Source organism: Oryzias latipes, chromosome 18 (genome assembly GCF_002234675.1).
Source record: "Oryzias latipes chromosome 18, ASM223467v1".
In the NCBI taxonomy this organism is placed as follows: Eukaryota; Metazoa; Chordata; class Actinopteri; order Beloniformes; family Adrianichthyidae; genus Oryzias; species Oryzias latipes.
Window position 1 is genome coordinate 24,437,939 of NC_019876.2, and position 25,054 is coordinate 24,462,992.

Below are 25,054 nucleotides of genomic sequence, written 5' to 3' on the forward strand. Positions count from 1 at the left end.
TTTGTACTTCCGTGTTGGTAAAGGACACTACCCGTACGTTCGAGTCCCTGTTTGGTCAAAGTTCAACTGGTTTAACTTTTGACACGCGTTCAATGGCAGCACATTTTGTACATGGAGCCCGGAAATGAACTTAAAAACCTACTTAGAGGCGCATGGACTGGAGAGTTTGGAACGCGAAACACTCCAAAGCACGTTTATGCATAGACCTTTCACTCAACTTTAATATACCAGGCAAGTGTTGCGTGCTCCAGAACGCACTATTCGTGGTTTCATAAACGCGCGTTCAGCCCGTGGTGTCCACACCGGAACAACCATGGAGCAGCAGGCCAGGGCTACTTCTACTTTGAAATTTCTACTGTTTCCAAGCGCATGTCCACCACCTACAGTTGGAAAAGGCTGGCGAATCTCGCTTCAGGCTTTTTCTTTCTACAGCTCTATTCAGATAAATCAAAGACCTGCTATCGATCCTTCGTGATCACTTTTCAACTGGTTGACCCTTAAGTTTTGAAAAAGGGCCTGTCCACACATCTCTACCAGATCCAAGTCCCTGATTGGTCAAAGTTCAGCTGTTCTGCGATTCAACAGTCTGATTTGTACATGGAGCCCACAACCAGACTTTAAAACTTGCATAGCAACGCATGAGAGTTCTGAACGCAGAAGCCTCAGAAGTTCACAGACTTTTCATTGGACGTGGCCACTTAAACGAGTGAATGTAGCTTCAGACAATGGCTGACCTGGATTCACTTTTAGAGTTGCTTTAGCTTCTGGTGTCCATCTGAAGTGGTGTTTTTGTGCCATTCTAAGCCTCATAAAAACAGATTTGCTCAGATCTTCTGCCTTCAAAGGATGGTAGGAAAAAGGTGGGTGCAGAAATGAACTAAAGAAACTAAAATAAGCAGAAAGACTTAGCAGGAAAAAGAGAGACAAGTAGAGGTCAGAAAAACGACAGGAGCTGTGCAGAGAGATGAAAAGCCCCCATGGTTGCCCTGGAAACTGGCACAGGTCCAACTTCACTCGGCTGTGAAGGGCATGCTGAGGAACTTTGTAGGAAGTGTCTTCTGTAAAACCTCGGGTGAGGAAGAATCTGGTTCTGACCCCGTAAGAAAAGATCTAAATTCAAAACCAGACACACCAGGTGAATAAAGGCAGAGACCAGTTTTATTCATTTTTAGTTAACAATTTTGTAAAATAAAAATGTGAGTCCGTTAAAAAAAAAAAAAAATCACTCTTCAGGCTTTTAAAAAGATCGAGGGAGTCTGACGTTTGTCACAAAAGTGATTGGATTACAAAATGTATTCATAATGACACACAGAGATTAGAAAACAAAGCTTTCAGTGAGATTTTTAATCCTGCAGGGGGCAGCAGAGTGCAGCTCTGTCACGTCACTGTTTTCCATAAGGCAAGAAAGCCTCCAATGAATCACCTGACTTCTAAATAAAGCTCTGCCTGCACCGATGATACAGAGCCTGCTCTTACCTCCTCACCTGATTCCAAATATTTAAAAGTAGACATTTATTTGAATTAACAGGAGGAAATTAAAACATTTCCATTCAGAGCCCTTTAATTCTGAGAGAACATCATATTTTTTATGAGTTTAATCATGGACTTCACTAGAAAAGCAAAGTTGGGGGCGTGCGGCATTCGGCCTGTCCGACACGAGGAAGTGACATTGTTTAAAATGTTTACTGATCAAACAATCCAGTTTAGTTCAAACAGATGTATGACTGCACAGAGATGTTCTACTGCGAAAGTGACACTGTGCACACTCACATCATGACAACATCCTTTTCACGCTAAAGCGCACACACTTCAGAATTCAAAGTAACCTGATCACAAGGCGCCTCATGTGCTTTGAAGGCCCCTCACATGTGGTTCATTTACAGCCAATGATTTTGTTCTCCACACACAGAAACATCTCTGGCTGCAGTTTAAACTTCAGACATTTCCGCTCCGCCTCTGACCGATGCTACTGGGAGCTGGACGGTTCATTTTTGACACATCAACCTGATCCCTTCCACCAAATTTGATCCGTATCCACCTTCAAGAACAGGTGTGCAATAATAGAAATAAAACAAATTCATTCTGGCCTTGACAAAACGCTGATTCCAAGGTTAGAATGTGGTCACAAATGTGAAGACAAATCACTTTAAACTCAACCGGATTCCAGGTTATTTTCCTTCTCAACTGATCTGCTGATGATTGTTTGGTGTTCTTACAGTCAGAAACTGACCAGCTTCACTGCTTCTCGTGTGTGAATCTGCTCTGAACCTGACAGTAACCCTGATACTGTCTGGACACAAGATTAGTCAATTCAGAGAAGCAGCAGAAGGCCGCTGCTCCGAGGACGAACATCTGAAGAAGATCTACAGGTTTGAGCGCAGAGATCCCACCACCGGTTTGTCCCAGCAGAACTCTTTCCACCAGGAGGGGCGCTCCAGCACCTGATTGTTCTGCAGCACCGCCGACCACATGTTCTTGTAGAGCTGCAGGAAGAAGCAACATGGAGATGAATCACAGGATTTCGGCTAAAAGAAAAGGTTTTATCATGGCTTAAAAAGCCAGTTTCCCTAAAGGTTTCGCTTAAATAAAACCATAAAAAACAGCCAAACCTGGAGTCATTAGGGATCAGGAATGATTCAGATGTAAAGGGCATACATATATCATGCTAGTCTTTATTCATATATATGCAGTCAGGGGACAGCGACACACAATCCCCTCAGTATCCTGATTACAATGAGCAGATTAAAGGTCCAGAGTTTTTGAAGTGTGCTGTGTGCATTTGGAATGTGTTGCTGTCGACTCTCAAGATGAGATCCAAAGAGCTGCCACTATCAGTGAAGCAAGCCACCATTAGGCTGAAAAAAAAAAGGAAAACCATTAGAGAGATGGCAAAAATATTAGGCGTGGCCAAAACGACGTTTGGAACATTCTTAGAAAGAAGGAAACGCACAGGAACGACCCGGAAGACCACGGAAAGCCACTGCAGTGGATGACTGAAGAATTCTGTTCCTGGTGAAGAAAACCCCTTTCACAGCCCTTGGTCAGATCAAGAACACTCTCCAGGAGGTAGGGGTGTGTGAGTGTGTGAGTGTGTGTGTATCCAAGTCGACAATCAAGAGGAGACTTCACCAGAGTGAATCCAGGGTTAGTCGGTCACCTGACCTGAATCCGATTGAGCCTGCGTTTCACTTGCCCCAAGAACCAGCAGGAACTGAAGCCTGATGCATTGGAGGCCTGGCAGAGCGTCTGGTGAGCTCTATGCGTTCCAGACTTCACGCTATAACTGACTGCAAAGGATTTGCAACCAAGTATTAAAAAGTGAATGTTTGGTTTATGATTATTGTTCTGTCCCATTACTTTTGGTTTCTTAACAGGTGGGAGTCACATATGCAACTGTTGTCATTCCTCCACCGCTCACCTGATCCGGATGTAAACAGCTTTAAATTAAAGCTGACGGTCTGCAGTTAAAGCACATCTAGTTCGTTTCATTTCAAATCCATTGTATGGAGAGCCAAAAATGTTGGAATTGTGTCGCTGTCCCATTATTTATGGACCTGACTGTTTACCGGTACCTTTGTCTGCGTTTCGTCCACGAAAACAAACAACATCCGGACTTTTGCTAAGATGGATGTGCATCCTGCGTATATGAAACTAAAGCGTTTAGCCAGTGACCGCTAGCTCCACAGAGAAAGTGGGTGTGTCTGTTAGCCTGGGGGCGGTGCTGGCAGCACAGACTCTTCCTGGAAGGGGCTGTTCTTCACTTTTCAACGTCAGCTCAGCTCCTGAGAACCTGGTCGTTTTCATTGACTGGGAGGGGCTGGTGCTCAGAGAGCAGGTTTTTAGAACAATACCCAGAAATGCGTGAATGGATCAAAATACCAGTTTGGAGATACTTTTCGTGAGATATCCACGTAAAAGCTCGATTTAGCAAAGTATAGACCCTTTAAGTCAAACAGTCTCACAGTTGGGCCTTTTCACTTTCAGGTCTAAAATGTCCTTTTTCTGTGTTTTTGCTATTGTCTGATTGGTGGGAAATCAGTCATCTGCCTGATATGAACTCAGAAGCAGGGAAAGAAGGGGGGTGGGGGTGTCTAGTCGTGTTTCAAACAAATGTATTTTTCTAAAGAACAGAAATGGGCCTATGATGGATCCCTGAGGTACACCATAGTACAAGTGAACTGTGTGGTCAAGGAGGAGGAGTTCCTGCCAGGAACAACACCTGATTATTGTTTGCACAAACACAGGAGGAGGTGGATCCTTGCTTCAAATCTGAACCCTCAAAATCAGGTGTGTCCATCTCCTGAGGAAAGAAGCTCACTAAACTAGAAACTTCCTGCTGAGCTTGGAGAAATGGAGCCTGGATCATCCAGAAACATCAGGACTGATAAAGAACAAGTCAAAACCATGAACTGCAGACAGGAGAGACACTTCTCCATCAAGAACAGCCATTTCTGCTGAAACATGAAACATGGTATGAAGAGATTTTCACTGCTGTCGGCTCCTGGTGATGCTCTCACCTGTCCGTCTGCTTTACCAATAGGAGAGTTGAGGATGAAGTCGGGCGGAGCCAAGACGTCCACCAGAGCAACGGCGTCATCCTTCAGCTGAGCCACAAACAGATTCAGCATCAGCATCATCAGCCGTACAGTCATTGCTCTGTGGGTGGATGTCTTTGTGTACCTGGGAGCAGAGAGCCAGGATTGCTGTCTGCAGCAGCTCTGCAGGCCTCCTTCCATTCACATATCCGCCTGCACACAGATCACCTTTGTGTTACCAGCTCTGCCTCCAGCAGACCGCCTCCTTCTCAACATACCCTGGTACAGTGTGGCCATGTGGCTGCTGAGGCTCCACAGTCCATACAGGGAGAAGAGCTTGCTGAGAACGGCTCTGAGAGCAGCCGGCGTGTCCTGATCTGAGATCAGCTGCTGACAGTTCTGCAGACAGCAGTGCTCCATGAAGGCGATGGCCAGAGACCTGCAGAAGTAAACCTGGACAAAGACGGCCGCAGCTTCAACGTCTGAACCCAGGAGGACAAAGTAGAACACCAAAGTGTTGGCCTATTAGACTGGAATTCTGTCCAAAGCGCCACACTGTGGTCATCAGTGGTACTTCACTGCAGGAATTCTGTGATCAGGAGCCGTTTTCACAGATTTCAGACTAAAAGTGATTCAGGAAACTTCTCAGAGCAACAATGGAGAAGAAAAACAGAAGTGGTTTAACCTGATCCTATGAAGGATGAATCATTTTAAAAAATCTAGGAAAGACTTGAAACAGGGAAACCATCAAATGTTTTCTGCTTGAATAAAAGATTTGTTCTATTTCTAAGCTCTTTATGAATCTCTAAAGCAGACAAAAACCTTTTTTATTACAGTTTCTTTAAGAAAGTTTAGTATCAATGCCTTCAATTTCTTCACATTCTGTCAGCAGAAATATTTTCAAAAAGAAATAACCATGACTCCTACTGTGATTTTGTTTTATAAACTAATTTCATCAAATATTAAAGGATAATTCAAGAGGTTTTCATGACCAGATGATGGTTTCTATGAAGCCGTTTCTCTGAAATTATTGTTACATGTTTTTCTAACAAACTGAATGCAGAGCTTTTCCATCTTCCTGCATCTGTCCAGCTCCCAGCTCCATTTCAGTCATATTAATGATATATAATGTCATCTTTGCTGGAAGCCAATAATTGGACCATGTTGAAAAAAAATCACTGGAAAATGGGAAACATTAATAAAAAATAAAAAAACATCTGATGATAAGATAATTTTCACAAAGAGACACTCTCAGGTTCAACATAGTGATCGCGGCTCCAAGTCTTCTTTTCTGTGTTCATCTTCACTATGTGTACTTTACATTTTTACAGATTGGAAAAACAATACAGTGACTAGTCTTTAATGTATTGTTCCCATTTTTCCCACAATTCCCAGTACATTTTTGGATAATCCATCACGTTCTGTGGGAGTTTTAGTTTGAAATGAAGCTGCTTTTCCTACCTGGCTGTTGTTCCGAGCCTCAAAGTCGTCTCTGCCTGCAGCTCTCTCCTGCTCCAGCCTCTTCTGACTCTCCTCCATCAGGAAACAAACCAGCCACTTATAGGCATCCAGAGGCACTGAGGAGACAGACGAGGGCGCTGTTAGACTGCAGTAGAGACACTGCAGAGACAAAGACGTCAAAGGAGCTTCTTCTGCTTCTCATCTGTTGGTCTCTTTAGGTAAAAAGCAGCTCAAACTAGATTCAGTTTAACTCAGAATTTCATGTCAGGAAAATAAATGACAGCAGTGGATTTTAGTGAAAGTATTGAAAATATTTATCAACAAATGAAGATGTCAAATTGTTCAGTCTTGACTTGAAAATTCAGAAGCAAATTTTTAAAGGTAACATCCATAAACTGCATTGCTGCTGTGAAGAGTTACCTGATGGGATTAAACAGTAAGGGGCCGAGCACAGAGCCATGTGGTACACCACAGAAATCTCTGAAATGAACATTTGATTTTTTTCTCTAATGTTTATCTAGAAATTCTCTAAATTGATACTTTGAAAAACTAAACTCTGCTTTGAAGAAAACTCTTCGTTCACATAAAAAACTGCATTTGTCTAATAAATGTGATTAGTTTGTCGTGAAGACCTTGTAAGTTCAGACACTCCTCCATTGTTCCTGCTGTGAATCTGGTCTTCAGGATGTTCTGATAATCGTCCAGAAAGTCCACAGAGTGAAGAGGAGACTGAATGTGAACGGCGTCTGAAAGCAGACAAACACAGAGGTGTTATGGAGAAGCAGAGATCCTCACTGATGGTTGCTGCAGCTGCAGCCTCAGCCTCTGCTGCCACCTTTCTGTCTGCAGTGTTAGAGTCAAAGTGACTGAAGGAAACATTCAGAGAAAAACCCGGAAACTTCAAAGCTCATCACAGAGTGAGATGGACACTGACTGTGCCGTTTGGCCTGGAAACAGCTGAGCAGGTAGTTGCTGGTCTGTTGCAGCAACACGTTGTTGTCTCCCTCATAGGTGCAGTTTGGGTCGTTGTCGTCACGCAGACTGCCGAGTCGGTTCACTGAAACGCACAAGAACAGCAGTCAGGTCTCAGGCCCGCTCAGAGTCTGAGCATGTGCGCTGAAGCTGACTGGCGAGGTATCCGTGTCCTCCGCAGGCCTCCCTGCACTCCTGGATCCCCCTCTGAGCCGTCCAGGAGCCCAGAGGTTTACAGGAACTGGTGATGGCGTGGATCTCCCGACCCAACTCGTCCTGTGGACGACACCAGCAAAGTCTGACACTTGAAGCTGCTTGGTTTCTCCAAGCAGAGGCCGTGAGTGAGCCTCTGATCCATCAATGACCTTTGCCTGACGTCCAGACATGCAGCGTGTCCACTCACCTGTCTGTCACTCTTGTCCTTCATCATCTGTCCCATCTGGAACTCTACAAAGTTCATGAAGACAGATTTGGTGAAGAAGTCCAGAGCGTAAGCTGCTGCCAGGTAAGGCATGAGACGCCATTGCTGCAGAGAAACCAAAAGCTGTGATCCGTGATCAGCTGCAGCCACATCCTCAGCTCTGGTGGACTTTTCTCCTCTGAGACTCAACATCTGGGGTGGAGCCTGAAGACTGAGACTCTTCAGGATGTCTGCTAGGATCCTTCAAGCTGGAACGGACTTTTATTTCATGCTGACTGGACCGAGTGTTTAGTAACATGAGAGCTAGAATTCCTTTGAGTTTTGGAAACCTAAGTGTACTCATTCTTTCCAGATTACAGCGGGGAAAATAAGTATTGAACACGTCAACATTTCTCTCAAAAAACACATTTCTATCGAGCTATTGACACGAAATTTTCACCAGATGTCAGCATCAACCCAAGTAATGCACACATAGAAAGGAATCCAAACATTTATGTCCATAAATTAAGTTATGTGTAATAAAGTGAAATGGCACAGGGAATTCTGTATTCTCTTTCAAAGTAATTTGCTTAAAGTTTTCGGAGAAACTAGTTTAAGGAAAGTCAAAGCACAGCTCTATCATGAAGGATTAAATCATTATTATAGTTATCATCATCATCATTAGATTTATGTACTTTATCAATAAATATAGAAAATGTATACGATACATGCTCTACAATATTAGTGCGTCAGCTTTTTGTCTTTAGTTACAGTTTAGTACAGTACAGAGTTTCATTCATTGGCTGACCAATTTCTTCAGGTATTGTGGAATTCAGTGATCAGACAGTTTGATCAAACCCACCTGTAGCTGGTACTCCAGCACTGGAATCTCCTCCGTGTCTTTGGGTCCAAACTGTCTCCTGGTGGCTGAGAAGCGGATCGCCACGGTCAGAGCCAGCTTTAAATTGACGACACCCATCCTGCCGATGTACGCACGACCTCCAGACAGGGCCCCCAGAGAGGCCCCAAAGCGCTTGTTGGGGTCCTGCAGAAGAAAACAGAAACTTAAGACTGTAAACTCTTCAGTACACAAACTGATTTCTTTCAAAGTTGTAATAAAACTACAGTCAAATGCTTCCACTTTCGGCTTCTCCCATCAGGGGTCGCCACAGCGAACAAGTCGCATGGTAAATTTGGCAATGTTTTACGCCGGATGCCCTTCCTGACGCAACCTTCTCAAACCGGGCTTGGAACCGGCAGAGGTAGAGAAGGGAACAGGGAGCAGCCCGGAGTCGAACCCGGGTTTCACGGACGGAAGGCGCCGCAAACCAGCACGAGCTAAACTGGCTCCCAATAAAACTACAGTCAAATCTGCTGATGAAATCGGAATAAAACACAAAAGCTAAATCTCTGAAACACACTAAATGACTCAAAGTAGAGCTAAACCTGACAGATGTATTTCCATTTCATTCTGAATCGGGGTTTATTGATTCAAAGGGCCTTTATCTTCCTTTTCTTAGGTCTTTTAGAGTATATCCATATATATGATAATATATTACCTTTGCCACACTAAAGAACATTTTTTTTTAAATATGAGTTCTTTTTGCAGTTCATTTTCCTTCCTAGAAGTAAGACGACTCGATCTCTGAAACTCTGCCTTTCTCTCCTTGTGGGTACCGCCCATTTGATGACGTCATCCCAGAGTCGGCCTCGGCAGCGTTTCTGCCTCTCACCCACAAAAACAAACAACATCTGAACTTTTGCAAAGATGGATGAGGATATTTTGCATATAAAAGGAAAGGGTTCAGTCGAGCTAAACAGAGAAAGTGGGCGTGTGTGTTAGCCTGGGGGCGGGGTTGGCAGACTCTTCCTGGAAGAGGCGGTTCCTCACTTTGTGAAGTCACAATGTGAGGACCCCCTCGTTTCATTGAGCTGGGAGGGGGTGATGCTCAGAGAGCAGGTTTTTAGAGGAATACTCAGAAATGCGTGAATGGATCAAAATACCAGTTTGGGGATGTTTTTCACAAACAATGATCATTATAATACACTTAAAAGTTCAAAATATTGACTTAGCATCATATAAGCCCTTTAATGTTAATAGAACAGTCCTATAAACTTAAAGCTATAATTGAAAGTCTAATTCTGTTACAAAACAGTCGTGTAAAAACATTAGTGCAGCTAAATTGAGCTTCTTGTTGTCGGTTTAACACAAAAAAGCTTCAATTGTAAACTTTCTCCACACAGACACCTGCATGAACATAGAAGCAGAAAAAGAAGTGAAAACATAACCAAAGATGATGATTGACACCAACTTTTCTTCAGGCTCTTTAAACCTTCATTAGTTCAGCAGGAGCTAGGAAAGACAAATGATCCAAACCTCTGTGAGAACCTTCCACCCATGTCAACACCCCCAAAGGTGTTGAAACCACAGAAAGACCATGTTTCTTTTTGAGACACGAAGCTGATAAATGTAAAGATTACTGGTCAAACTGGAACATCCACCTGAAACATGGGATAAATGGGAAAATCCTCATTCGTTCAGCAGAATTCTGACCTTGTACGGAGTGACGTAGCGTCCATCAGGGGTAACGTCTCCCGTCTTGTTCAGCAGGTTTTCTCGTGGGATTCTCACTTTGTGGAACATTACAAACCTGATAGGAAGGAAACAAACTTTGTAATGACTCCTACATTTCCTATTAAGATATATTTAGCTGCATTTTAATGCTAAAGCCTATCCGTTTCCATGGTAACAATTCTGTTAAATAAATTATTAGTTTGTGTTCTGTGTCTTCCACCTCCTAACCCTTCTAGAGAAAAGCTGGAAGCTTAACATTAGATACATACAAAATAAAAACACAGAAAGGTGTCGGTCTCTGGTCTCACTGACCCGTTATCCAGTCCGTTCTGGCCCAGTTTCTTGCCCATGTCTCCAACAACAACCCCTGGCAACGCCAGCAAGGTCTTTGGGTCTCTGACCTGCAGCAGAGTTGAACATCTTTGATCACTAAATATTAATAAAGTCAAGCTCATTCTGAGTGCAAGTTGTACAAAATATAAACACAAAAACGGATCAAACAGCTTTTAAGTTTTGATGTTGGAGATATTTGAGCATCAGAATGTTTCTGCTGTGTTCCACAAGGCTCTGACTCAATATGAAGGGAGGGATTTCATTTTTCATCTCAGTTTTTACTACAGGCTCTATAATTGTACTCACGTCCCTGTTCATGACTTTATTTTAAGTCTTTGCGTTTAGAAAAAATTCCAAAGTTTCAACTATCTGTCATGTTAGTACAAATAAACAAAAATAGATCAGAATGGAAATATATTATTTTAATAGGGAATCGGAAGTTTAATTACTAAAGAAAAAACCAGCATAAAAAACAAATTTGTTACAGTTCCTACAGTTTTAAAGAAGTATAGTTTAACATGATGGAAGTGGTCCAAACTCAGAGCCCTGTGGAACACCATAACTAATTCTCGGTTGGTTCTAGAGCTGTGACGGTGTGGGATTTTTGATCACCGTGGTGATGAACCAGCAGTCTAAGCAGATGGCGTTCAGGGGAATTTTCCCACAAAGGATTTGGCATTACATCCCTAGAAAACATTTTGAGCTGTAAAAGGGGTAAAGCTCAGCCAGCTTTCCCTTAAACAAATATTTAAAAAAATCTCTTGTTCAACAGTGTGACAACTGTTTTTATTTTTGTTTTTTTCTATTTGACAATGCCATCTTATCTTTTAAAGTGTTGTCCTGATGATGCTGTGAAACAGAACTAAAACTGAGGGCTGTGCTGGAAAATTATTGTGAGAACCATCATTACATCTGTGAGACAAAAAGGACTTACCGGCACAACAAAGGCATGAAGGCCGTGGCAGACCTGGTCCGGTGTGTAGAGCTGGGCATACAGCACAGTGTGGGTGGCGTTCTTCCCCAGGTTCCCCACCCAGAACTTGGCTGCCTCGAAGTCTGGAGAGTTGATCACAAACTCCTACACCAAACCAGAAAGAAGTCTCTCTATACTCTATGATTTCAAGCCTTGGTGTTTGGGATGATGGGCAGAGTGGGCTGACCTGGGTGGATGGGTCGTATGTGGCTGTGGTCCTCAGGGCTCTGGTGTTGCTGCCATGGCTCAGCTCAGTCAGCGCGAAACAGCCAAAGACCTGAGAACACGTAGGTAAGTCATTCAAAGACAGCAAAGCCTCATGGGAGGAATAACTCAGGAGTCACCGATGTGGCATCAAGTGTTTTCTCAGTGCTCAGCTACCCAACCCTGATCCTCCAATGTTACTCACAATTTTTTTCGAATCTCTGGAAAAACAATGCTTTTTTTGTAACAATGAATTTAAAAAAATCAATTCAAATGAATTTTTAGACATAATCTTTACACATGGAGTGGATTGTTTTTCGTGACTTTGATAATGCAACCACAAAGGGGCACTATCCAGCGCTTTGGTGTCAGAGTTCTAAGTTTGAGTTATTAAAAATAATTATTTTTAAGGAAAATGTCCTCCAGTGTAACTCTAAAGCCAAGTAAACCATGTAAATCACTGACAGAACTTCCATACTGGGTCAGTTGTGGTGCAATTGATTCACAAGGTGCTGGTGGAACATTGGGGGTGGACTTTGCTAAACAACCGGCCTGTCTAAAGTTGGCCTAATTGCCTCTCTGCCTGTCATTAATTTTGGGAACGCCACCATGTTTCCGTGTTGTTGGTTTGCACTTCAGTTTTTGTATAGGAGTTGTAGTCTTCTGTGTCTTTCTAAAACTTTTGGACCTGCTGGTTGAACGGGGAGACCTTGAGGACCAGAGTTGGGCAGGTGCTTTAAAACCAAACAGGAACTCCTTAATCTTTCTTCTTACCGTCATGTCTTCGCTGCTTTCAACAAATTTTCTGTGCCTGCTTGTTCCTGAATTAGCAATAGTTCCTCCAAACATCTGAAATGAACACATTAACAGGAAAAGGGTAGAAGAATGCTAACACAAATAATGATACAAACTTAGACTCTCTGAATCAGTGCATAAGTTCACGATTTGATTTATAGTTTGATCCATCTCAATGCTAATACTATTTCCTATAGCTTTATTTTTTTGGTGTAAATTCATATAAACTGCCACCTTTTAGGGGTGTGAGAGCTTGAATTATCCTAGGGACTATGCTAATCTTGTAAAATGCATTTACCAGGAGCTAATGTTCCTGGTAAGGGTCTCCCATGGACGATGAGTTTGAGGTGACAAACCAGACTAAGAGCACTTCAAATTCCCCTTTTGGATATTTTAAAACAAGGCCTGCTAGATCGCCTGGACTGACATCAACATAGTCCCAGCCCGGAGCCAGGCCTGGGGTTCGGGGCTTACAGGCAGGGACCTGGTGGCTGAGCCCCTACCACAGGTCCGGCCAGAATAGGCCCAAAAAGACCACATGGGATCACCTTCCCATTGAACTACTGCCCACAGGAGGGACCCCAAGAGGCCAGTTCTGAGTGATTTAGGAAACAGTAAAGGGCAGGTGCCTCCATGGCCCAATAATTGCAAATGGACTACTAATCAGGACATGGAAGCCACCTCACTGCCAGGAAAGGCGCTTGTGCTGTCAGCTACAGAAACTGGGGCTCACCTCCACACACCGTTTGGGGTCTAAAACTCAATTCAACCAAGGGGGTTGGACATAGTAGGAGGCAATGGGTTGGTGTTGGTTTGCATCAGGTCCCCTAGCCCAGATGTCATTGGTTGAGGTTCTTCCCAGTTAGTGAGAGAATCACATCACTGCCATTCCGTGTCAGGGACAGGTCTCTACCTGGGATCTTGGCTTCTGAGGCAAACTTTAGTACAGAGTACCCAGCCTTCCTGGAGTCTCAACGAGAGGTATTAGAAAGTGCTCCAAATGGGACTCTATTGTCTCACTGGGAGACTTCATTGCCAACATGGACAGTGACAGTTATACCTGGAAGGTCGTGGTTGGGAGAACTGCTCTGAATCCCAGATTTTGGAATTCTGTGTCCCAGTTTGTTAATTACAAACACCGTGTTTGAGTACAAGGTTGTCCATCAGTGCATATGGAACCAGAACAGCCAAGGAAGACGGTGAATGATCAACTTTGACGTTGTGTCATCTAACCTTCTGTCATGTGTTTTGGACATTTGGGTGAAAAGAGGGGCAGAGCTATTAATTAATCCCCCACTGGTGGAGGAGAAGGTCGGACAAGCCACGAAGACTAAAAAGTATTGGGGGAGTCTTTTGGGCATATTTTGCTGGGCCCACTGTCAGAAGGGTCCTTAAACCCTTGTGAGCAAGAGCTCTAATGAGGTACCACTGTCAATGCAGCTAACTGACGGCGAAGATTTCTGGTATTAGTTGGGGCGGCAATACACAGTTTTGGGGACTGTCGCCAAAAGTAAGAGATGCCATCAACCTGTAGGAGTCTTATGGAGATGGGCTGACTTCCGGGACTCCCAAAGCAGTCAACATGTAGTGATAGTCCAATTAGCATCCACTACAGTTAAATGAAGAGGCAAACATTCAGGTGTAAGAGGAGTTTGGGGGGGCCATAGAGAGGGACAATTGGTTGGAATCAAAGAAATTATGGCAAGCCATACCATACCTCAGGAGGGGAAAACAGTTCTCTCCCAAAACTGTCTACAGAGCTGGTGGTAAGCTACTCCACTCAACTGAGGACATTGCCAAGAGGCGGTCGGAATACTTATACTCGCCGACATGCCTTCCACTGAGAAAACATAGGCTGAATAGCCAAGGGTGGGCAACAACATCCCCAAGCTGTAGTCAATGAACTAGTCAAACCTCCTTGGTACCAAGGCACCCAAGGTGGATATCACTGACTCACTGCTTTGTTGAGGAAGAACTTGGCGAGGCAGGACCAGTCGTACATGCCGAGGCAGTCCTCCAGGGTTATCAGCTTCCAGGGGTTCCCCATCGCTTCTTCCATTGTCAGGAAATTGTAGCGAAAAATTTGCTTCACCCTGAAGGTTTTAAAATTCTTGTCAGGAAATGTTTGTGAAGAACAAGATCATTTATTCATCATACGTGTTCACCTGAGGAAGTTCAACTCTCTCATTTTCTCTACGGAGAGGTCTTCTCCTGGCTGACGGGCAAACAGAGGATCATTCTCCAGACTCTTGAAGATGTATTCCTGCATGAAGAATACAGAATACATGCAGACAAAACAAAAGGGCACCACATTAAACAATGTAGTGGGACCATAGACTGTAAAAACAATGGACAGCTCAACCCCTCCCTTCTCGTCTTCCCAAACAGGATGTACCATTGCTTCCGGGTATGGGCGCCGCCATGTTGAAACCAGTCGACAGTGATTGGTCTGAGTCGCAATGTAGTTGCCATAGATACGATGACTCAGAATGACACAGACCATTCACTGGCGACTGGTTTCAACATGGTGGCGCCCGCATCAGGAAGTGTTGTTTTTATGTTCTATGAGTGAATGTAAAACAGATTAGAGCCCTGCGCCGGACTATTTTCTTCATCCCGCTCCCGCCCGCTGAATTTCTGACCAATCCCGCCCGCTCCCGCAATGTATGCGTTACACTCCCGCCCGCACCCGCAATATGTATGTCCACTCCCGCCCGCACCCGCAAAACTCAGAGAATTTATTCCTGCACAGTAATAGAGATGCATTGATTTTGTATCGTCTCCCATCTTGCAGGAAAAAAAACACGTATTTTTATTGATATTATTAAAGAGATTCATGTCCCTCCCCCAGCCTCATCTTTTCATGCATTCCTCTTTTGTGTAATGTGCAACTTAAATATTAAATATATTTTCCCAAATCCTGTTCGGTTAAAAGTGTGCGTGTGTGCGCCCGCAGACAGACGGCCTGAAGCGCTGCTCTTAGTAAGAGGCGGGGCGGGGCGGGGCGTTGCACACCCCCAACAACAGGTTAGATGACAGAGGCCATTGGGCGTCTCTACCTGGTCCCTTCACGGAGCTTCAGTACATAAGAATCCAACAGCTGCACAGCCTAACGTAGTCCGCTAATATATATTCATGAGATATTCATGGCAGCACTGATCCCGCAGGGTTTTTTTTTTGCCGCCCGCAGCAAAATTCAAACCGCCCAATCCCGCGAGATTTGGGTTGGGTCCCGCGGGACCCGGCGGGACCCAATCCCAATGCAGCCCTCTAGAACAGATACGTTTATTTCCAGACACTTTTTACAGGGAGACTGTTTCAACCAGGAAAAGTTTCATCAGGTTTGGTTTAGTCAAACGAACATAAAATTAGTCAAATGGAAAAGCACTGACTTTCAAAACTCTGCACAAAAACACAATAAACAACCTATGTTAGGCAACAAAATATAAGAATGTAGATTAATACAAATTAGGCCTGCACAATATACCGCAAATTTATTGTTATCGCAATATCACGCAGAGCAATATCCATATCGCAAAAGTCAGCAAAAATCGCAATAAATGGTTACCTTAGATGTGCTAAAACAATCCTATTGCAGCTTGAAGCATTTAACGAATCAAATAAATCCATTTATGCATTTGACCAATCAGATGAGCCCTTTCATGTTAGATGTTTTCCTCCTACGTCAACGAGGGTCATTTGGAGTATAATTTTTACCCTGTTGCAATGAAATGGTAATGATGTTTTTGGTTGTTTTGCTATTTGTTTATACACCGCAAATTATATCGTTATCACGATATTGATCACTAACATCGCATATCGCAAGTTTTTCTCATATCGTGCAGCCCTGTTACAAATTATTTTATAAAACACAGTTTGATAATAAAATTTCCTTTAAATCTTAAATGCTCTTAAAATGTAACATTTTTCAGCTCTTCGAGTTAGAACGTTTTCCAAAAAACCACTGTAGTCTTTTCTTTCACTTCATACGAACTAGGATTCAGATGCTTTAAAGCTACAAATCTGAACCCAAACAGCCTTAAAGTTCCACTCTGATCATCTTTAAAGTTATTATAAAAGTGTTCCTCATGGTCTCTAAATTATGAGAAGACAGTTTAAGCCAAAATGGAAAAGAACTGTTTTATTCCTGTATCGCTTGTGCTATCCTAAGCACTTTAACATTGGGAGTTGGGTCATTTAGACCCACTAGACAGTGCTCTGAACCTTTTTTCTTCAAAGATTTGTGATCTTCACTGGTGTCCATGGATTACATGAATTCTTTCACCTTTATCCACCTTTGTCATGGTAGGGAGAACAAATCAATGCAAGGGTGGGGTCATCTAAGATAGCAGAAGGGCTAGTCTACCCATTGCTGAGAGCTTGGAGCAGGGAGATTGAACGTCACAAATTTGCTCTTTTTCCAACGGTATTTTCTGTTGCACTCCTGATTGACACCAGTTTGAATAAAGAAATACTCAGAAGTTCGATTTTAGGCTTATTTTTCTTCATAAATGTCTTCCATCATCAGAAAAAAAAAATCCTTAGAGTGGGTCTTTACACATCAAGTTTCATGTTTACAGACTCCAGCAAGTGAGACTGAACTACCAATGCAGATCATCAGCAGGAGCAGAGACTCTTAGTTCACCTTGAACTGGAGGATTTCATCTCCATCCATGAAGACGAGCATTTCCTTCCAGTCGAAGGAGGCCTTCTTCCTGTAAATATCCAGCGGCCCGCTGGGGAAGTCTGCTATTTGGTGCTTCATCTTCTTCAGGCTGCAGGAGCTCAGACACACACCTGGACGACACCTGCAATCAAAAATATTCAACTTCCTCTGCCATGTTGGGATTAGTCGTGTCAAGTTTTACACCCATTTTTGTTTTCATGTATTAACTCTGCTGCTGGTTTTCCATCAAACTGTCCAACAAGAATGTTGGCAGCAAAAAAAATAAATAAATAAACAGAAGCAAATAAACAACAAACAGCAGTAAAACAATAAAAACATAAACTTCTTTCAAATATGAGATTAGAAGGATTTCAAAGCAGTAGTTTTCCCGTTGACAGTCAAAAATACTCAACAGCACTTTGATATCATAGTTATTATAGATTTATGACAAAGACACGAGTGCACATCAAAGGGTTCCCTTTCAAAAGAAAAGACCTACATTAATACATTTGCCACAATGTTCCTTCATCTAAAACATTCATCTAACTTGAATATCAGATTGAAGTGGATTCCATTTTCTTTTCATACTAATTTTTAATTGTTGAACATATTTTTGATCATTCAAAGTATTTTTTTTACCACTCCAAGGCTGCTACAGTTTCATTGTATAAATATGTACGATGACAATAAAAGTTTCGGATTCTGATTCTTTGTGTTTTGAAAGTTTGCTGTGATGTTTGACCTTAGTGCTCAAATCAGGTCATCTATTTCTGTCAAATCTCACAGTTATTAAATGAGCTAAAATGAACTTCACATTCATTTATTCATTCATCTTCTTAACCTTTTTTTCCCCTTCAGGGTCACAGGGTTGCTGGAGCCTATCATGGCCACGCGTGGGCAAAGGCGGGGAACATCCTGGACAGGTCGCCAGTCTGTCACAGGGCCACAATCACACAGCCATAGGCCAGGATAGGCTCCAGCAGCACCGGGACCACAAAAGGGTCAAAGATGAATGGCTTAAAAGATGTGTGAATGAAAAAACGACAATAACTGCTCTTTAGAATCAGAGTATATGCAATAAATGCAAAAAAAATTATCGACTTGACAAGTTCTACTTATCAAACAGAGGTGTTTGAAGTTGTTCCTTTTCTAGTTTAAGTCTGGTTTCCTCCTGGGTTCATTTTTTCAATATCGTTGCGTTCGTGTGATGACGTCATTGTGTCGTTTTGTAATCCACTGACCTATAGCCTGATCATTTTGCTTTCCGCTCTGCAGGCTCAATGACCTTTGACACACATGCATCTCTGTGTGTTTTTTGGTTTCGACGGTTCCAGACTAACCCTCACAGACAAACTCCAGCTCAGACTTCCACACAAAAACACTTTTTTTAGTTTAGGAGAAGTAACAGAGTGAAAACAGCAGCAGCACCAGCAGCTGTGTGTCCCGTCACCGCCTGCAGGATTCATGCTAACATCACGCAGACAGAAAACCGGGCTGCGCCGCTTGGGTTCTGGATCGGTTCGGGTCTTTACCTTACTGGTCCGCTGCTGCTCGGGACACACTATCACTCCACAGACAAACCAATGACTCCAAAATCATCTGAGTTATCCAAGTTTACAAACTTCCTGCTGTTTTCACAGACACTGACCAAACTTCCTTTTTGGGTTTTCACAATAAAAGCACCCTCCTGACCCGACCAAACCACAGACTGCCCCATTGCCCCAACTGTGAGCGATTATAAACTTATCACTACAGCAAGTGACGCACCTCACAAAAATTTAAAGTCTAAAGGAGGAATTCCTGCCAAGTCAAGACGTAAAACAATATTTGAACGTTTATTCTGAAAGTAACTCGAATTTGAAAGTAACTTTATTTATAAGAGTATGATTAACAGATTTAAAGTCCAGTCAGATAACATCTGTGCATACGCTGTAAACACAGATAATAATCTTAATCTGGGTCATCTGGTAAAGATTTAAAAGGTAAATCGCTAGACAACATCTCTGTTACAGTTTAATTTTTAATTTTTTTTCTTAGTTGTCAGTTTCATGTTTAAAGGGCATTATGTTGCCTGAAATATTTTTTTAAAACTCCAAACTACTGAAAAATGGTTGCCTTTTGGATGAACGTTTTGAATACCATGTCAACATCAATGCAAACACATTTCAGTGTCTTTTAGATTTGAACATTTCATGTGCAGATAAAAAGGCTTAAATATTACAGTTGAATCCCATTCCTGTCTCTCTGCTGTGCTCTGCTTTGCTTAAAAAAATGTAAATTTAAGAGGTTGGTTTCGTCTGACGTGCTTTATCTGCAGGTTAACCAATCCTCAACGCACACATCTGTGACTGCTCTGTTAATGATCAGCTGGAGTGTCGGCCAGTTCACTTTGATTCAGTCAGAGACGTTCTATCATAACACTTTCAGCCAGAGAACAAAAAAACAAAGTGCCCGTCATTTTCAGAGTTTTGTGCAGCAGACTGAATGCAGATGACACAAGGCTCTCTTAAACTCTATCACTTGTTAACATCAGAAGTTTATCTGAGGGGCATCTGAGGGCTCGCCACCTTGTGGGCTCTCATGCAGGCCTGCAGCAAAGACTGGAAAAAGACATCTTGAAAGCACACCAGCAGCACCGGATCCCTGGGTCAACCCCTTGGGATTACTAATGCCTTGTGATCCCTTTGCTGTTTTTGTCTAACTTCAGGGCATCTTTTCTTGTACCTGGGAGTCTGACAAACAAGAATGAAAGGCATTGGTTAGTGACCAACTACCACATGACAGTGGATGTATGTAATCTCACTTCCAGGACCTTTATGTGCGCAGCAGCCTTATTAATGATCATCAAGGTATATAATGTTTATGTAATGATAATGGATGTTTGCTAAAAGTTGATTGTCAAGAGAAAATCAGTTCATGTGACGATAAACATACAGGTTCTCCCAGGAAATCAACAGTAGAACCAACCCACTGATGTTCTGTGAAATTTATTGCAGATAGCTTGTTTGCAATTCATGTCCCCTTTTGGGCCCCCCAGGTATAAGCAAAGAGAAAAAAGTAGAGAAGAAAACATTTTACACTTAACAAGAGTAAATAAACACAGGCCGCAGGTTTACTCAAATCATTATTAACTGAAAAAACAGGAGCAGACTAAAGCCCACATTTATAGACAAAAGTGTTTAATTAAAAACCTCTGAATCAACAAAGCAAACAAGTACATTCTCATTATTCATATGGATACAATTAAATTAACAATATATATAATATGACTATAATAAATATGACTATAATATGGCCTCCTTATTTTCCTCATCCTATGCTTTTTAATAGATATAGAGTCCTTCTCATAGGGCATTTCTTTAAAGTTTCTCTTCAGTTTTATATTTCATAACCAAATGTTATGAAGTTGGTTAGTTATCTCTTCTAAAAAAACATAAAACAGCAGTTTGATCCATTATATTTTCTGGAACCCTGTCAAAGGAAAGAAAATGACAAGATCAAAGCCTTCCAGGCTGAGATGAGGACTTTTGTCGTGAAATTCTAATGATGGCTCACAAAAATACTAAGCTATTCGTTAAATAAACCCTCAATTTTCATTTATATTACAGCATTTGTGTCATAATCCAAGGATGAGACAGACCCAGATGCTGAAACCCAAAAGGAGGATACAGGTAGGATGTAAGGTAAGTAATTAGATTTATTTTGATCTGGCGTGGTTGGGAGTTTTGGCGTGGCTGGAGGTTCTGGCGAAGTAGACGATCGTGGCGAGACTTGAGGTCCGGATGTAGTTTGGGTTTGTGGCGTGGCTGGAGATCTTGGTGAGCTCGGGACTCGTGGTGTGGCTGGAGCCTAGGACGAGGTAGGTTCCTTCAGGAGATTCAGGAATGGCCCGGCTGCTCGTGGAAGCGTCTGACTCAGGTGACTCTCGTGGCATGAAATCCTGAGGCAGAGAAAAGAAGGGTTAGCTAAGAACGAGACTAGGGGGCCAGACATGGGTCTAGAAAAGACTGAGCACCATCAGGGGCAACGAACTGGCGATGAATGCTGGAGCTGGATCTCCTTAAGTAGAGCAGATTCTTGATGAGGTGAGTAGTCACAGGTGGTGGAGTCAGGAGCAGAGCAGAGCTGGGAGGGGGAGGAGTACTGACAGAGGCACCATGACAATTTGTTTCCTTGAAAGGTAATATCAATTTACTAATGGAAAATTGTAGTTACTGGGGCCTGTTTCAGAAAGGAGGTTCAACCAACTCTGAGGTTAAACTTGAACTCTGAGTTGGTCAATCGAGAGATTAACAACTCTGAGTTTTCTGTTTCAGAGAAGCTGATCGGAGTTAGGTCAATAAATTCTGAGTGGACTGATTCGGAGGTAAGCGTGCGCACCGCGACTATAAGAAGCCATTATCAATGGAGCGCAGATATTACGAGTCACTATGGCAACCGTGGAAGAAAAGGTCTGCGTATTTTTCGCCAGCTGAACTTGACGTACTGCTGCAAAGTTACAGTGAATATGAGCACATATTCCAGAAGACAAGTAACACCGCTGCATCTGCAAGACAGAGACAGTTAGCGTGGGAAAACATAGCTGCCCGAGTTAATGCGTAAGTTTGCATTTAAATCATTGTTATAAAATATTGGCTGTAATAACTTTTGAAATAGCATAAGGTGTGAAATAAAAATGGTGATATTTAGGTGTACTTTTGAAGTGTTATTCCTGGTGTAATTGCATAAAATGCTGCATAGTGTACAGAACCAATCTGGGGGCGAAAATGCATTTAACGTCGGTAATGTTTAGAGGACTTTTTTGTTAACCTTCCCCTCTTGCAAACGTTGGTCAGTTTAATATTAATACATGCAATTGTGTTTTTAAAAGTGAACTTTTGTCTACTGTTGTATTGATCAAGTGGTATAGGTTTATATGGGACTAAGAAAGTAAGCAGTTTTAGCAAATTGTGTTTCCAAAAAGTAATTGTTACATTAATCTAATTCAATGTCCCTGATTTCATTTTCATGTAGATGCAATCCTGCAGGAATTAAAAGAACATGGCAGCAGCTAAACATGAAGTATAAAAACATAATTCAATCAGGTCAAATTTGAGCATGTCATGGATGTAGGCTTTGTTGACAATATTTGACATATGAAACATCAACATAGCAATACTTAATGTTGTTTTCATTGTATATATGTAATTGACTGCAACGAAAAACGGTAACGCTCAAACAAAAACGTATGGGGAAATGACAGGAAATCGAGTCTAGGTCTCAAAATCCTCGCACGACGTAAATGTAATTCTCTACGAATTAATGCAGCCTCCTCGTCTATTGGGTCCTCCAAAAAAGGACAAGCCATTCTTGTCACTTGTCTCTGTGTGACGGAAATGTGGGCAATGAAGGTTAAAGTGAAAAATACCGCTTCGTCTTTAAAAAGGGGAGGGGACCGGCAGAAACCTTGAGTTTAGAGGACAAAACCTGCTCCCGACCAGGTTAGGTTCACAGCGTAAGTAACCATGGATACTGACTCCGAGTATAAGTTACCTCTCTTTCAGAAACGGGTTTGACTTACTCTGCTTTCTCTGGTTTAACAAACCTCCCATTCTGAAACGGAAAACCCAGGGTTTCCCTGATTTCAGGGTTAACGCACTCAGATTTTACACTTAACCTCCTTTCTGAAACAGGCCCCTGGTAGTTACTATAACAAAGTCAATGTTTTCACTGAACATGAAATAAGGATTCGGGTTGTGTACAATAATCCAAAGGTATGTACATTACACTATACAGTGAAAACACTGTTTACATAAACTCAAACTCAACCTTTATTTGTATAGCGCCTTTCATATCAGTAGACAACACAAAGTGCTTTACATAAAAGCAAATAAAATAGTCATAAAATATGGAAATGAATTAAAACAGAAAACACAGGATAATCACACACAACTGTCATTGCCTCAGTGCCCGCCCAACACAGCAGCTCAGGGCTCACTTTGACGGCTATAAGACCACAGAGTTGGACCCAAGCTGCCCTAAGGAGAACCGGACACCGCAGCAACAGCACCCCCTACAGGCGAAGCCAGTAGTGCCCCAGAACAGTGGATCCCAAAGAGGAAACAGTAAAAAAAACAGCAGAATAATAATTAAAAATAAATAATAATAACGTTAAAAAAGACATATCAATAATAGTAATTAAAAAAATAAAATAATATTAACTTAAAAAAAAGACATTATTAATTTTTTTAATAATTTTAAGAAATTATTAAAACATGACTTTAGGGAGCCAGTTTAGCTCGTGCTGGTTTGCGGCGCCTTCCGTCCGTGAAACCAGGGTTCGACTCCGGGCTGCTCCCTGTTCCCTTCTCTACCTCTGCCGGTTCCAAGCCCGTTTTGAGAAGGTTGCGTCAGGAAGGGCATCCGGCGTAAAACATTGCCAAATTTACCATGCGACTTGTTCGCTGTGGCGACCCCTGATGGGAGAAGCCGAAAGTGGAAGAAGATTAAAACCTGACTTTAAAAATGATAGTAATAATGTTTAAAAAGGGAAGTATATAAAAAAAATAACAATACTCCTTATATAAGTTAAAATGACTAAAACATTTAAGCAATTACAAAAGTGATGTAAATGCCAGGTTAAAAAGGTAGGTCTTAGTGTGACAGGATGAGTTAATTGGGTCACAGGTGTAGTCACTCCTATCCTGATGCTGCTAATGAGCATGACCACCTGTAAAATGGGACTGAGCTGCCCCCCCCCCCATCATTCCAGACTGACACTGCCTCTCTTTCTGGGTTTCTGCTCCTGTCAGTGCAGTGAACATCACAATTCCTGGTCAAAAGGGCGGGTCAACTTGTGAAATGGGAGCTGAGCGCATCGCTCCCTGTTCCTCCCTTCAAGTCATATCTAGAGCTGATCAGGTCTTTACTGGGGAACCTGCTGCTGCTTAAAACAGGTTTTGTGGCCTTTGTTGGGATTCATTGCAGAAGCTCCGCGGGTCCCTCTCATCTGCTCCAACGGTCCAGCCCCCCACCTGCACTGAAAACAGTGCCTGTAGAGAACTGCTTTCCCCTCCTGAGGCGCCGCATGGTTTGCCAGAATCTCTTCGAGGCTAACTTATAGTCCTTTGCCATGGCCACACCAAACTCCTCCCAGGACCGAGTTTTTGTCTTCCCAACAGTCCGGGCCGCAGCTAGCTTAGACTGCCGATACCTGTCAGCTTCCTCTGGAGTTCCACAAGCCAGCCAGGCCTGGTAGGACTCTTTCTTCAGCTTGACGGCATCCCTTATTTCCGGTGTCCACCACCGGGTTTGGGGGTTACCGGCCTGACCGGCACCAGAGACCTTGCTGCCACAGCTCCGAGCAGCAGCAGAGACAATGGAAGTGGAAAACATGGTCCACTCGGACTCGATATCCCCTGGCCATCTGACTTTCAATTGAAGTGCCACAAAACCCACCTTTTTTCTGAAACAGGATGACATATTTTTGACCCTGCAACTTTCTTTTCCCTCTTTTTTTGGCATCCTGAATTTTGGGCCATGTCTTTTCTTCCTCACATTTGGGATTCATGGGTCTTTTAGGTAGCCAAATCGTTCAAAAGACTGGCTCTTTTTTTATAGTTACCGTATAGTATAGTATTTTAGGAAGCCAGCCTTTAATTCATTCATTTAATCCTGGAAATAATCACAAGAAGGATTAATGGGCTGAGGTCTGGATCAGCCAGTAAAATTCAGATTTTCCACCAATAATTGAGTTCAAATGATGTTGGAAATATCAATAATAGCTTCATTTGACATGTGTGGACAAGATGTACGTCTGACATGGATTCTCTGTAAATATTCTACTGCCAGCATATACAGTGTAAATGTATAAGGAGTGTGTATCTGTACTTTGAATTATGTTATTAATGCAACATCTAAAAAAACATTTGGTCCAGTGTCTTACTGACAAAACAGAGTAAGAGCCACAAAATCTCATTGCTCTTTATAAAAATACACTATGCGGCCGTTTAATTACAACATGTAGCTTTTAATTTCAATTTTTAATTTACAAGATTTAAAGTTTAACCGTTATATTCTTTAAAAGGCTGTATAACAATTTTGATTTATTTTAATCTGACAAAAGCACATTCAAGTTCCTTTCAGAATAAAATACAGCACC

At 42.4% G+C, this 25,054-nt stretch overlaps 1 protein-coding gene across 1 annotated transcript; it reads right to left on the reverse strand.

Annotated features, from left to right (window-relative positions):
* Nucleotides 1-1,142: 1,142 nt before the first annotated feature.
* On the reverse strand, nt 1,143-18,574 carry LOC101168276 (peroxisomal acyl-coenzyme A oxidase 3-like). The gene is made up of 19 exons (XM_023966137.1): nt 18,447-18,574; nt 16,894-17,056; nt 14,414-14,511; nt 14,206-14,341; nt 12,228-12,302; nt 11,437-11,526; nt 11,211-11,354; nt 10,256-10,344; nt 9,923-10,019; nt 8,231-8,413; nt 7,372-7,494; nt 7,124-7,244; nt 6,931-7,053; nt 6,629-6,742; nt 5,997-6,112; nt 4,814-4,988; nt 4,681-4,748; nt 4,518-4,604; nt 1,143-2,483 (listed from the first exon to the last, which is right to left on the reverse strand). Exons 2-19 carry the CDS (start codon nt 17,011-17,013, stop codon nt 2,364-2,366), a joined length of 2,079 nt encoding a protein of 692 aa, XP_023821905.1. The 5' UTR covers nt 17,014-17,056; nt 18,447-18,574; the 3' UTR covers nt 1,143-2,363.
* Nucleotides 18,575-25,054: the final 6,480 nt, after the last annotated feature.

What these genes read in the sequence shown, in the direction of transcription:
- LOC101168276 (XM_023966137.1), bottom strand. Translation starts at nt 17,013, where the DNA reads ATGAAGCACCAAATAGCAGACTTCCCCAGCGGGCCGCTGGATATTTAC. An exon ending in AGAGAGTTGAACTTCCTCAG is followed by an intron (nt 14,342 to 14,413) that starts GTGAACACGTAT and finishes TAAAACCTTCAG; the next exon opens with GGTGAAGCAAATTTTTCGCT. An exon ending in AGTTCTTCCTCAACAAAGCA is followed by an intron (nt 12,303 to 14,205) that starts GTGAGTCAGTGA and finishes TGTTCATTTCAG; the next exon opens with ATGTTTGGAGGAACTATTGC.